Source organism: Syngnathus scovelli, chromosome 5, assembly GCF_024217435.2.
Source record: "Syngnathus scovelli strain Florida chromosome 5, RoL_Ssco_1.2, whole genome shotgun sequence".
In the NCBI taxonomy this organism is placed as follows: domain Eukaryota; kingdom Metazoa; phylum Chordata; class Actinopteri; order Syngnathiformes; family Syngnathidae; genus Syngnathus; species Syngnathus scovelli.
The window spans coordinates 2,267,626-2,281,757 of record NC_090851.1 but is presented as its reverse complement, the minus strand read 5'-3'; the positions used below and the strand labels follow the sequence as shown (position 1 = coordinate 2,281,757).

General features: G+C 41.6%; 2 protein-coding genes across 3 annotated transcripts in view; one reads left to right on the top strand and one right to left on the bottom strand.

Moving 5' to 3' along the window:
- Positions 1-14,132, top strand: part of hhip (hedgehog interacting protein) — a 61,737-nt gene that overhangs the window by 12,548 nt on the left and 35,057 nt on the right. For both annotated transcript variants that reach the window (XM_049719343.1, XM_049719344.1), the window contains exon 2: positions 7,865-7,932. The gene's annotated coding sequence lies outside the window, so the exon portion shown is untranslated. The remainder of the gene's footprint in view (positions 1-7,864; positions 7,933-14,132) is intronic.
- LOC125968365 (uncharacterized) lies at positions 1,799-6,099 on the bottom strand. Its single transcript, XM_049719349.2, has 10 exons — positions 5,907-6,099; positions 5,328-5,525; positions 5,135-5,233; positions 4,965-5,012; positions 4,778-4,857; positions 4,323-4,416; positions 4,085-4,162; positions 3,272-3,442; positions 3,083-3,155; positions 1,799-2,103 (listed from the first exon to the last, which is right to left on the bottom strand). Exons 1-9 carry the CDS (start codon positions 5,938-5,940, stop codon positions 3,103-3,105), a joined length of 855 nt encoding a protein of 284 aa, XP_049575306.1. The 5' UTR covers positions 5,941-6,099; the 3' UTR covers positions 1,799-2,103; positions 3,083-3,102.

Sequence of the window (14,132 nt, the reverse complement as noted above, 5' to 3'; positions counted from 1 at the left end):
TGAAAGTGCTCCTCCAACCAAGAGAAGGCCACCTTCTGTCTTAAAAAAACAACAACAACAAAAAAACTTTAGAGGGGGGGGGGGGGGGTTGTCAGTGCAGGAAGTTTGTGGAATGTGTGCTAACCAATTGTCTGCTGCCAACAATACCTTAAAGTTGCCTACGAGGGTGTTAACCCTTGGTCGAGGGGTATAGTCGGGTCATGTCATTGGGACGTCCCGGCACCAGAGCTCGTGCCTTTAAAAAGTATTCATAATCGGGCATCAGCTGGAACAGGTGGGAGAAAACCAAACAACTGGTCCCAATGTTGCAAAAACATGGCCAACAGAATACACAAATTAGCCTAGCGTTAGCTTCTGCATCCTGATTGCGTTCATACGTGTGAACTCAATATGGTGCACAAGGTCATGTTCAGATAAAAATACCGAGCCACCTTGTACGGATAATATTTTGGTGTTGGGATGAGCGTGAGTAGTTCAAACTGTTCTTTGACTTTTAGGAGTGTTTATTATAGGTCTCTTAGAATTTTACAGCGCAAATTGAGATGAACGTTGTAAATTTTGGGAATCTATAAAAACGGTGTCATAAGCAAACCATTGGGGGCAATGCTGTGGAAAAGTCGGCCTAAAAGACGGGCCAAATAGCCGAAATGCCATACGCATTCTGTATCACGCTTTTCTAAAATAAATCTCTCAGCCTCCTGACTTGACCGGACGGAAATAAAAGCTTGCTAGGGTGGGGAGTGTAACTATAGAAACAAACACACCAAGAGTTTTATTTATACTCACTCACTCCTGGATTTTGCTCACATTCCCAACATGGCGGAAGTAAATTTGGATGGTAACTTGTATTTGAAAGCATAATGACCAGTAAAAATTTTTAAAATTATTGTCAAATTCTGGAGATTTTTTTTCAAGAATTGTTCAACATATTTTTGTACATTTTTAAATTGTATTTTTAAATTTATAACATATATTTTTTATTTTAATCATATTTTAAATTGTTTTTAAATGATAAAAAAAAAAGAATCAGCATTATTTTAGTTAGTTCCTCATAGCAACCATGATCACATTTAAGTTAGCATTATGCTCAAAGCTAGCTTGATTTAAAGTATACTCAAATTAAAAATAATACAAGGTTTGCTGAGGTATTTATAGCTTGTTTTAATTAGCCTCAAAGTAAAACAGCACAGAGTGACCTTAAATCAATCGGGTGCATTCCGCAGGCTAAGCTAGCTGACAAAGTCTTAAAATTTATATTTTCATTTTATGAGCGCACCATTTCAGCCGTCATTCACTCCATTCTAAGTGTGACTGCTCGATTTATCTCCCACGAGCATCTCTGACGGGACGCTCGGGTCCAGCTGTGTGTCCCGCTTGGTAAAAAGGTGTGCACCGGTGCGGCGGCTATGTTAGCGTTAGCGGTGGGGGATAAATCACAGCACATGGCGTATAAATAGCGACGGCCACTGAGACCGGAGATGTTTGGATGGGCAGGAAGAAGAGGTTTGGATTCCGCTTCGATGCGGGCCGGCCGTGACTGTGGTCGGCGACATCCGTCACCAGCGCACCTCCGAATTTTCACCTGCTCCACCACGGCCGATTCAAGCATCCTGCGGTCGGATTGACTGAAACCCTGGCGCATGGAAACAAGCTGCTTTTAACCTTTGGATCGAAATCAAACGCGAAGAAACGTAATAGCGCTAACGGGAAAGATGATACATAATCCCACAGGATGGTGCGCTGCGCACCCCCGGGGATTTTTAGCCGTCAGATTAAATTAATGACACAACAACACATGCAAATTGAAATGTCCTTTTTACTAGCAACAAAAAAAAACATGCTTGCTACTACACCATTATAGGAAGTATATACAGATTCCGATCTCATCTCACAAAAATTCACTAAAATAAACAATAGAAATCTGATTTTCAATCTTTTTTTTTACATGTTAGATTATTAAAGTATTACTACAGTTTCACTTCCATGAATGGAACAACATAAAGCGCAATATTCATGTGAAGAGTCATTTTGAAAGAAAACAAAAAATCCAAAATTATTATCACAACCAAAATTCTTTGCTTCTGCAGTCGCTAGTCTCTCAACCTGGGAAAAAAAAAAGAAAGAATGAAAACAATGTGAAAGCGTCCTGTCCCACAGCCATCACCTGCTTTTTTTCCCCCACTCTGACCTTCCACTGTGGCCAAGTTTATGTGGCCTCCAGCGTGAACTTTGAACTCCACGTCGAAACAGCGGTTTGAGTAAGAAGCTAGCTGACATAATCTTACCACGCCACCATTGATGTGATTTATACGCCTGCAAATTGGAACATCCCCTCAACACTGTTGGTTAGACATTTACCCCAATGTTAAAAATTAAAAAAATAAATTGCTTCACATAGGCGGCTCGGTGGCGCACTGGGTAGCACGTCCGCCTCACAGTTAGGAGGGTGCGGGTTCGATTCCACCTCCGGCCCTCCCTGTGTGGAGTTTGCATGTTCTCCCCGGGCCCGCGTGGGTTTTCTCCGGGCACTCCGGTTTCCTCCCACATTCCAAAAACATGCTTGGTAGGCCGATTGAAGACTCCAAATTGTCCCTAGGTGTGAGTGTGAGTGCGATTGGTTGTCTGTCTCTGTGTGCCCTGCGATTGGCTGGCAACCAGTTCAGGGTGTCCCCCGCCTACTGCCCGATGACGGCTGGGATAGGCTCCAGCACGCCCGCGACCCCCGTGGGGACTAAGCGGTTCAGAAAATGGATGGATGGAAATTGCTTCACATAATAATTTGTCATTAAAAGCCATTCAATTGCGCTAAATATTTTAGTTTGAATAAATTGTCCCACATTTTTAATAATTTTCGATGGGGGATTTAAGGTTGAGTAAAGCTTGTTCGCTGACAAGTCATAAACTAAGGATCTTACGGCAAACAAATGTTATTGTAGCGTATAAAATAGTAACGTAAGTACGGGATAGGCGGTCGAGGCTGGATAATTACGTAGCACGGCTGGGAAGGATGGCCGGGAAGTGCCCTCCCTTTATGAGGGAACAGCTGTTCATTGTCTACAAACCATTAAGTTGTGGGACTTACCGTGTTTAGTCGAGATCACCTCACACCGGGCTGTTGAGGGAAATCTCCCCAAAAATGGTGGACGATTTGAAATCTGCTGACAAACAAATTTGAGGTTAATCAGCGGAACAATCGTCCTTTTTCCTAGCAACCATTCAATTAGCTAGCGAACGAATAATTCGACGGCTGCACTTAAGTCGGACGATCGACCTTTCTTCTGCGTCACATCAGAATTGTTGCTGTTGTTTTCATTCTTTGGACTCTCCCCCACGGTCCCGTCGGACTTTTGTTGGTCTGGGTCATTGGGTTTCACCGGCTCGGCATCTTTGGCATCTTTATCCTGCGAGTCGTCTTTGGGTAGAGATGCCGACTCGGCTTCAGCTACAAGGGGGACAATAAACACAAATTGCATCCTTATTCCAAATTTTTTTGGTCCACTTGATCCCATTCATGCTTTAATGACTTGTTTCTCGTGAGAAGAACTTTTTTTCTCGTTTTAAAGTGGTCATCAACATTGTCCGTGGAGACAAAATGTTGCCTTCAGGGTGTGTGGCAAGCGCAAACATGACCCCGGTGAATGTTAACTCAGTGTTGAAAGGAACAAAGGAAGAAAGATATAATGTAAAAATAGTGTCTGCTTATAAAATAAAATGTCAAAAATATCTTTGGAAATCTAATATAACGAACATCAGCATATAAAGATTTAAGAGCGAAGAGTAAGCAGCAGTTGCCACTTTTGTCAAAAGGCTCCCTCATGTGGTCAACGGGATTACTGCATGGCACAGTCTCAGCAACAGCGAGACCTCAAGTCGGAGAATAACCAAAATAAACGAGAATAAAGTGTGGATTGTGAAAATTAACTCAAAATATTATGTGCCAAAAAAAATATTTTTTAATCTTGAAATTAAGTTGTAACACTTAAGTTAAAATATGTCCTTTTGTAACAAGATGGGCTAAACTGTTGTAGCGTAACCTCACTTCCCTTTTTAATCTTTAGACAGAGGAAGTTAATTCATCACAAACCTTTTGCTTCGTTTTCCACCACATCTGTTGTTGCTTCTTCTTTTTTTTCGTCTTTTGACCTTTCAAATGTCTGCAAGCCTGGAAAGTACATTTACAATGAATAGGAAAAGTCTACACCCCCCCGGTCAAATGCCAGGTTTTGTGGTACAATAAAAAGAGATGAAAATGTTTTCATTACGGCCGATAAGCTGTGTGACTCATTTGAAAAGCAACAGAAGGGAAGATAGTGTTGACCCACTATTGTGTGGCGCGCCGTCGTTTGCCAACATGGGGTCCACGGGGCTCAGAGGGACGTTGGTTTCGTCTACTCTTGAGAAGTCCACAGCGTAGCGCTGAAAGAAAAAAGATGTTATTCCTTGTTTTCAACAAAAAAAAAACTAAAAAGAAAACTCATCTTAATTAGGATTTATTCTGATAATTTTCTCCAAAAATGATTTATTTCTATGATAATACACTTTTCACCCAAAATAAAATTCAAATGATAAAAATGAAGACTTTTCTTTCGCTAAAAATATTACCTTATTCTCATAAGATTTTTCTAAAAAAAAAAAAGCAACTTTAACGAGATAAAAGGGCTACTGTTTTGTAATTTTACATTATTTATTATTTATTTATTTTAAATCACACAAAAAAAATGGCATTTAAACATGGGTGTGTGGACTTTTTATACCCGCTATCGCCTCTTGTACTAACCCTTGCTCGCCTCCTCGAGATGAAGCAAGCGATCCCCAATCCGATAGCGACCACGAGGATCACAATGAGGATGACGATGCCTTGGAGGGACAAAGATGGTTGGGGAAAAAAAAAAACATTTATGACAACGCTCATAATTGACATATTTTACTTAAACGTACGCTGGAGAAAACTGAAGTCCACTCACCAGCGGTGTCGTAGCCTTTTCTAGTATAAGGCTTTGCTGTGGTGGTACCTGTTTGGGGGAAAAAAATAATAACGTAGCTGAAAATAATCGTTTTTCCCTGTTAATTTTGATTATTTTACGTCAGTCGTAACAAATTTTGGAGTTCTTGATTTATGAGGAAAATGATTTACTTTTGTCTTTCGGCCTTCTCGTCATTTTGGTGGTGTCGATTTTAGGAGTGGTCATGGGTGGAGGCGTGGTCTCGTTGGATGTGACTTCACTTGTGTTACCTGGGACAACAAGGTTCCATTAGCTTCATCAACATACAGTGTAATCTTACAAAAATAAAGTCATTATTTTATTTTATTCCGATATTTTGCAAACCTCTGCCATCCATCCAAGGCGTGGTGGCATTCATGTAGCTCATGGTGCTACTCATAATGGTCTGGTTGCTGTTTTCCATAGTTTCGGAGATGGAACCGTTTTCGGATATTGCGCCAGGCGTGGTGAAATTAAGCCGTTCCGATTCGGTCATCGAGCCGGGAGACGTTTGCGATGCCGCGAGCGAGGCCAAGGCAAAGCCTGTGGGAAAAAAAATTGTCACTGAAATACACTAAAAGATAAATGGAAAAATTTTCATTCAAATAAGGCATATCTTTAAAAAAAAATGCATACCTACCTGGCCCATTAAAAATGAATCAAATTATGAAAAATACCCAAAAATGTATTCACATTTTTTTTAAATTTGTTAAAAATACACACATTAATCAGATACAGCCTATGAACATTACTCATCAATAATTAATATGAATTTGTGTTCTCTTAACAGTCTTAACAATGTTTATTTTTTTAAATAAATATATATAGAACATGTGAAAAAGCACACTAAATAAAAATAACAAAATAATATTTACATCATCATCAAGTCCTGATAAAGTCGTTTTTTAAAACCGAAAAACTTACCCAGCGTAACCACGGACGGTGCGAAGGCTAACATGACGCAAGTCAAGAATAAAGAATAAATAAATATAGGTGGTAAAGTGTATAATTGCGCCTTGAGCTGCAAATGTGGAAGAGCCCGAAGTGGAAAGAGAGAATGAAGGCCGCAGACCGCACGCAACAGGGTGCAGCCTGTCTTGCATGAAAATGCTGCAAGCCACAGGAAGCCATCAGCTATTACGCGACTTGACTTTTATTTCCTCACTTTCTAATGACGCCTTTGTTTTCAGTGGCACAGTCCGCCGACTTGCCTTGACAGCGTTAAAACGTAAATACAGGATGCAGGTTGTGGAATTTTCAGTAGATTGCATTAAAAGATTCAATTAAATTTATTAGATGTAATTTGAGCTCTTCAGAACCTTTTTTTCAATGTGTTTTTTTAATATTGTACTTTTTTTTGTTAGTGCTGGTTTCCACTCGCTAGGTGTCGCTGTAGCTTAGGGTTAGGACAAGCCAGTGAAGTTTGACCCAGAGGGGCTAAGTAAAAAAAAAAAAAAAGTGTGCTTATCTTTGATTCGTAATATTTGATTATGATTCTATTCAAAATGAAGAATTTTATGCTTGATTTTTTTTTTAAATTTAACAACCAATTACTATGTCTTTTATTTTTTTTAATAAAGAATATTTATCATTTAAAAAATAAAATCTCAACTTTTTAGTTGTGATGTGATTCTATAAATATATTGATAAAATATGAAATCTGATGGCAAGTCTCCAAATCTGGTTCCCTTGTGTCACCAAAGTGGGTACACGGATGGATCCTCATGGTGGGGGTCCGCTCCTCAACTATGGCCAGCCTCAGGCACCAGCAGCTCACAGGCCAATGGATGAGCTAATTGTGGAGAGATGAGGAGGAGGAGGAGGAGGAGAGAGTTTCTATGTGTGTGAGCGAGCCGGACCACCCACCCGGCGGATTCAGAGGCGCAGGATTCACAGCCCATTCTGTTGACCCGGCTCCGGGCGAGACCCTCCCCGATTGTTTCCGAGCAGGAGGAGGAGGAACGCTAAACAGCGGGTTGCGTTTCTCCTCTTCTGACGCACAAAAGGCGTCTGAATTGCGGCGGGAGCATTTGCGGACTGGCCTTTCCTGCCCGTCGCATCTGCGGAGAGAAGTTCTGGTTCGCCCATCAGTCGTACCGGTTTTCGCCTTTATATGACAAAACGTGTCAAATTTAATCAGTATTTAAGGCTTTGGCTTTATTATTAACATTATTATTTATAACAAACTGTGATTTTGGCAATTATAAAATGTCCGCTAGGTCCAGTCCATCCAACAAACAACACACGCACACACACACATGCAGCGATACCACTGAAACGTTTCACTTTAATTGAAGTCGAAACAAAGAACCTCAACATACTTCCTGGTCACTCTTTCCCTTTAATCAATTTCCTGCCTTTTGGCCTTATATCATCTCTAATGACTTTTCCTCACCCGCCCCCTTGTGGGGTCCTGACACACATACACACACATTTTCTATCCCCCTACTAAATGTGAAGGCAATACCTTGAGCATCAATACTTTAAGCCCCCTCGGGGTTCCGTCAAACCCCAACAATGGTAAAGGCCCACTGGCACCAGAACCCCACCAGGCGACCTCTGACCCCTTCCTCAACTACCCTGCTGACCCCCCCCCCCCCCCCCCCACATACACACAGTTTTACATTCATCACATACTTTGGTATTTTCCAGTCACTTGATTTTGACTTGGAGATGCCAACAAATATTTTTTTTGATATTTTGAAATATTTACTGTATTTATGTATTCACGTCTAAGCTTGTTAGCTGGCTGACCCGTTTACTACTTTGTTTAATTCTTTTTTTTGCGCCCTACTTGAGAAATATACAGTATTGAAGATCCTGTCATAAAAGCGAGACGAGAGCGTCCAGCGTCTTCAAGTGCTTTAATCTTTCCGTTTCAGGGAGCTCTTGACCCGAAGCGTCATCCTGTGAGTGTTTGTCGCTTTACCAAGCCAAGGGACCTTATTTGGTAAGTCAAAATGGACACTGCACACCATTGATGTGGGGCTTCTCATGAAAGAGGGGAGGGGGCGGGGCTTGAAGGTGAAGCAAAGGTCGAGACTTGATTTTTTTTAAGCTCTTGATCATATCTGGACTCCTTTCAAGAGTCTAATGTGTAAATGATAGAGCGACGTCAAATGTGTGTGTGTGGTCGGCAACGCAGCTGCCCGCAAAATTCGGCCATTTCCCGAAACACATTATATGATATTATCGTGTTATCCGCGTCCTTGTCGAGCATCACGTACAGGAAGCGTGTCCGACCGACGCATTATTTGTAACGTCGGGGGTCCACCTGTGTGGAGGAACATTTGTGTGTGTGTCATGTGCATCCACACACATATAAAAAAAAAAAAAAAAAAAAACACAGAAGGTGCACAGATGTTTGAGCTTTCATAAGGCACCACGAACGGAATTATTCCGGATTGTATATGGGAATATTCATGAGAATATGGATATTGATTATCATTAAGGGTCGAGCGTGGCAGCCATGACTGATTTTGTTTGCGTTGGCTGACAAAATTCAAAAACGAGAAGACCACCTTCCCCATTTCACGTTTTCCGACCTCCCTGCGTGTGCATAGTTTAGTCAGTGAATACCAAGCACTGTAATTTAATCGCGACCTCCTTCATCAGCACCAGGGGTCAACCTCTAGGTGTGTATCTTTTTTTTTTTTGTGTTAGCATCATTCAAATTGAACCACTGAGATCTAAAGTGGGCCAACGAAACCATTTTATGAACTCCGACAGCAGCTCCTCGTGATTCAACCCGAGCCTGCTGTGGTCCTAATAACAAAGGTTTTACATCTTCTCGGAAAACCTGCAAGATAAAAAAAAAAATAGGCAATAAAATTAAAAGCGCCAGGCGCTCAAAGAGACAAGTCACGGAGCGTAAATATCGGCAGAACAATGAAGTGAGGGAACGTAAACGTCAAGTGAAGCTGGAGGCTAGGGTGAATGTCTGAATGGCCAACGGCCGATGTGTGGCTTTCAAGAAGCAGATGCTTGAACACTCTTAAAAAAAAAAAAAAAAGTCGTGTCCTGTCACACCGTAAAATATTCCGCTCTTTATTGTTGACTTTTACCCCTTTGGCAACTTTTCGTTACTAGCCGGTAAAGCCGGGAAGGTCCGGTAATTTTCCGTAGGTGCGCCACTACGGAAAATTACCGGCCAATTTATAAGCACTGATACATTTTTAGTTGAATATAAGACAAAAATATTAATGGCTGGATCAAGATCTGGTAAATATCTCCCTGGAACTAAAAGTCTCGACATTCAAGCAGGAACAGGAACAGCTAAGCGCCCTCCATCGTATCACTGATGGCGGGTCAGCATTGCTTAAAAAAGCCCCCCTAAGCGGGTGAAAGCGGTACCGTGACCCGCCGGTCTTCGTCGGCGGCGGCTAATCCGGCATGAGAACAACCCGTCAGCCATGATGAGGCCTAATGGCGGCGCCCGATGAGAACCGGGCCAGTGTTTTTTTGTCATCTGTGCGCCAAATTAGCGTGAGGAAAGGAGGAGGGAGGGGCGGGGAGCACAGATGGACCACACCGACTGCCTCACTTTGGACTAATGTGGACATTTTCTCTCTCCGGGGTCAGATATTTACTCCTAATTAGCCGGTGGAATGCGACGCATGAGAGCGGAACAGATACGTTACCGTTTTGGCCGGAATTTCCTCTCCCCTTTTCCACGGCATGCGCTGCTTTAACCTGATTAGGTATGGCACTTATCGGAGAGAGATGAAAGCGCTCCGGGATCAGTGACGCATTGCCGGACCACCTCCTTTTTCTCCCGATTCACCCCCCCTCACCCCCTCCCCTTCCCTGATCTGTAAATTGTTGGCAGTGATTTAGTGTAACGTCTGACACTTTGCCCTCGGCGTGACATTTGTTGCGCGGAAAAAGGGGATCAAAAGGGTCGAGATTCTTTCCATAAAAAATCATGATTACTGTGTGGGTGTGGGTGGGGGGGGGGGGGGTAATATGAGATAAACAAGTTTTATAAGGTGAGAAAAGGGCCATGCTGTCAGGAAGTGAGACCGTTCACAACATGTTTGTTTCTTTGCGAGCATCCAAACTGCTGGCAGTGATTCAGGGCAGATTTTTTGCACGTACACCAAAAAAAAAAAAAATCATCTTGATGATTCGGTCCCTGATTGATTCTCCATATCTGGCCTAAGTCAGGAAAAGTCTGATTATGATTTTTTTTTTTTCACGTCAATTGAAACCACTTTTGCCCATCTGGCTCCCACATTAAGAAGACATAAGTGGATTTCTTTTTTTTTTTTTTTAATGTCCTCGTCAGCTGTATCTCGAGTTGTCATCGTTGCCGTTTAAGATTTTCCACCCGGCTGACAAATGAAAACGGTCTGCTGGCGATCACACTCGATCTAAGATGTCCGATCAGCTGACTCATTCATACGCACGCGAAGCGTAGCCTTTTCAAAAATCGTTTCCTAAATACATTTGACCGTATCAAGCCAAACTAAAAAGCGAGCCGGATTCAAACACGTAAATAAACGCTCGGTTACCAAAACACCGGGGTCAGTTGCTAGGTTGGAAATTATCGATTGGTGTGTGGCCCCTGTCCTAAGTTTCGCGGGACCTCCCGGTTCTGGCCCCTGGTGAACACGACAAGGGTGGGCGGCTGACGTTCCCCCTCACAGGCAACCTCAAGTCATTTGAAGACGAACTTTGTGGCTACTTTCCGCCCACAGTGCCAAGCTGCCTTTGATTAGATCTCATTTAAGTGGGGGGATAGCGGAGCTTTCGAGGGTGGGCTCCCACATGAGGGTCCGCCGCTCTCTCCCGCAGAGTCTCGTGCATTTTGACTGTCATCATCTCCTGCAAACACCGAGTGATGCATTCGGGTGCGGTGGGCTCTGGCTCGTGCATGGTGGGGAACGTTGATGAAAAATGACAAGCCGTTATTACGCACGGTGACTACCGGGCCACCCGACCCACCCGTCGCTACACTCTTGGTACTCTTTGCTAAAAATAAAAAAGTCCAACTTGGCCAGTAGTTTTTTGCATTTGAGGCAAATGAGATACTAAGATGATCAAATTAATCGACAACTATTTTGATAATGGAATAATCGATAGAATATCTGATTCTAAAAATATTTGCTAGTGATATCCCTAATTGTGCCCCATGAATTCTGCCTAGCAACAAGTGACCGGGTTATGATGCATTAAACTGAGCCAAAAAATGTTGTTTATTGTGCGTAAATCTGTCAAAATTAATTGACATTATCAAATTAATCGACAACTATTTTAGAATAAACGATTCTAAAACTATTTGCTAGTGACATCCCCAATTGTGCCCCATAAATTCTGCCTAGCAACAAGTGACAGGTTATGATTTTGACCATGAAAATAATTGAACCGATTTGTAGAGTGGATTTTACATCGGTTGCACACTTTGAGAATAGTACATCGGTGATTATTGACTATCCCAACGCTAATGGCCCGCACGATGAAGTTCACAGTGTACATCAAACGAGCTCATGTTCCTGAGGGTACACAGCTGCAGGCGCAAGGTTTTGACGGTTTAGGTTACCTGCTCGGGACCACCTGGCTTTGCACACACCTTCCGCTGACCCATGTCTGCAAGTGGAAGTGTAGCGGCAACGCTGCTCCAATGTCACACGTTCCACATGACTGGCCAGGCCTCTTCTTCACACTTCTGATACCCCCCCCCAAAAAAAAAAAAAAAAAAACTTTGATGTGTATTGCCCTTTTCACACGGAAGGAAGGAAGGGTGTACATGCTGGCCAGGTCACAACATTAGGAACACCTGGATCAGGTGGACCGTTGGGTAATATTTTTGTAATTCAATCAACTTTCATTTTAGATTAGATTTTGTTTAATCGTGTTAGCCAAATGTGCACACCCTTGCCACAGTCCCCAAAACAACTGTACACGCTATTTATAGCTCAACTATGTACACACCTTACGTCTTGATGTCAGCCTGCCGTAATTTGCACTCATTTTTCTTTTTCGAAAAGGAACCCCCGAAAATATCTGGAAGCGTTTAGCGTTTTGTTTTGACTCTGCAAACACTTTACGTGCGGTTGACCATGTGGGAATAAATACAATTTGATGAACAGCATGCTAATTACTTTCTGTTCTTTCTTTTTTGGGTGGGTGGAGTAAAAATATTGTGAGCCACCCTGGTGTAAATGCTAGCTAGCTGCTACACGCATGGTGCGGTCGACTTGGGTGTGTTGTCGTAGCCAGCGTGGTGCACACGAGCTCGTTTTGTGGGCGCATGCGACGCTGTGGTGGCAGCCTAAGGAGATACTTTGTTTTGTTTTTTATTGGGTGGTAGCAATTATTTTTTTTTTTTGTTTTACAGACAGATGCATTAAAACAGAAGCCAAAGACACTCCACCCAAAAAAAATATATATTATTGTATTATTATTTATTATTGTAGTATTGTCAGATGTTCTGCCTGTACTTAATATTTCGATTTTTTTTATTGTTGTAAGCGTCAAGTTATTTTATTCCTTATGCATTTTTTTAATTAATCAGTTAACGGAATTCAATTCAAAATATCGGAATTAGCATTAGCCTAAAAAAATATATATATATATATATATATACCCACAAATTTTGTATTTTTTGTGTTTGACCTTTTGTTCCGTCAACGTATGGAAGTGAAACATTTCTCTCCAGTTGCTCGCTAAATATTTCAATTTTTGGCTCACAACTCAAAGCAAAAACAACCAAAGACAGCTCGGAACTCAAAGCATTTCTCTTGGGTCACTCTTAAGTTAAGGCACCTCTATAAACTGATGCTAGCCTCGGAACCTTCTAGTTATCACCAAGAAAGGAAGCATTCATTTTGGCAAAGCCACAAAAAAAAGTCATCTGTTGTAATTATAGTTTGAATGAAAACGTCCGGGCAGTCGGGCCTCATGCCGTTTTGCCACCTACGCGGCTAATTCCACAGCCGATGGCTGTGTGTTTAAATCAAGGGTGAAATTGGGGACGTACAAGCCAGTCATTATGTCGCGGCGTGTAAAGTGGGATTAGAGTTGAGTTTTTTTTTTTTTCTTCCCCTTCCTTATGGGTGGATAAATAGACATTTGTTAACTCTGCCAGGGAGATTATGTGTTCTTTGTTTGGTTTGTGTTCAACTTCCTGTCCAGCGTTTTTGACATGATCTTTATTCTAAAAACATGCCCTTTTTTAAATATATGATTTTTAATTTGTTTTTAAATTTCATGTAATTATAATATAAATATTACAAATTATATTATTAAAAAACTACAAACATTTTAAAAATATTTTTAATTGAATTGAGAATTCCCAATAATTTGTACTTCATATTTTAATACATTATAATATTCTTTATAAAAATCTAAATTGAAAAGAAAAATCACTAGCGGTATTGTCATTACTTTTTTATTGTATCTTTAAAGTTCACTAGATATATTTGACAATTCAACGCTTAAGATTAGCTAATAATCTATAGAAAAAAATAAAATAAATAAGTATCAGTCTCAGGCACATAAAAAAAAAAAAAGAAAAAAAAAAATGACCAAAGAATATCAGTCTCAGGCACCATAAAAAAATGGAAAAAAAAAAAAAAAATTGACCAAACTTGGAGGTTAGTTGTATCTACCACCCAACAGCGACAATATATTCTAAATACCTGCCGGTTTTCTTTAAAAAAAAAATGATGTGACAGAAAAAATCAGGTCGCCACACTTGAAGCAGCAGGCAATGGACTTTAACTGACTGCGCTCGTGTTCCACTCTAAATCATTTCTCCATTCCAGGCCAATCTGGCCGTGTGCTCAGCCTAGTCATTATCCAAGTTCTTCTCATTACAGCTGTTCAAACAGTGCACGGTCAAACCATCCGTGTGCTAAGAAAACACCCGATCTACTTTGGCGACGCGCGCTAAAACAACGCCAAGGAGAGCGTAGTCCAGTTTGTCGTAGCTTCCCTTGCGTGGAGACCCCGAAATAACGCCACAGAGGTGAAGAAAGAGAACGTCAGATGTTGACGTCAAAAATCCGAGAAGGCCCCCGTGTCTCTGTGGCGGTGACTCACGGCTAATTAGCGCAAGACCCGTTCGCCAGCATGGCGGCTGGAAGTCGACGCAAAACAAAAACGGGCCAGGATAGGTCACACTTGGATCTCACGGGAATGACCCAA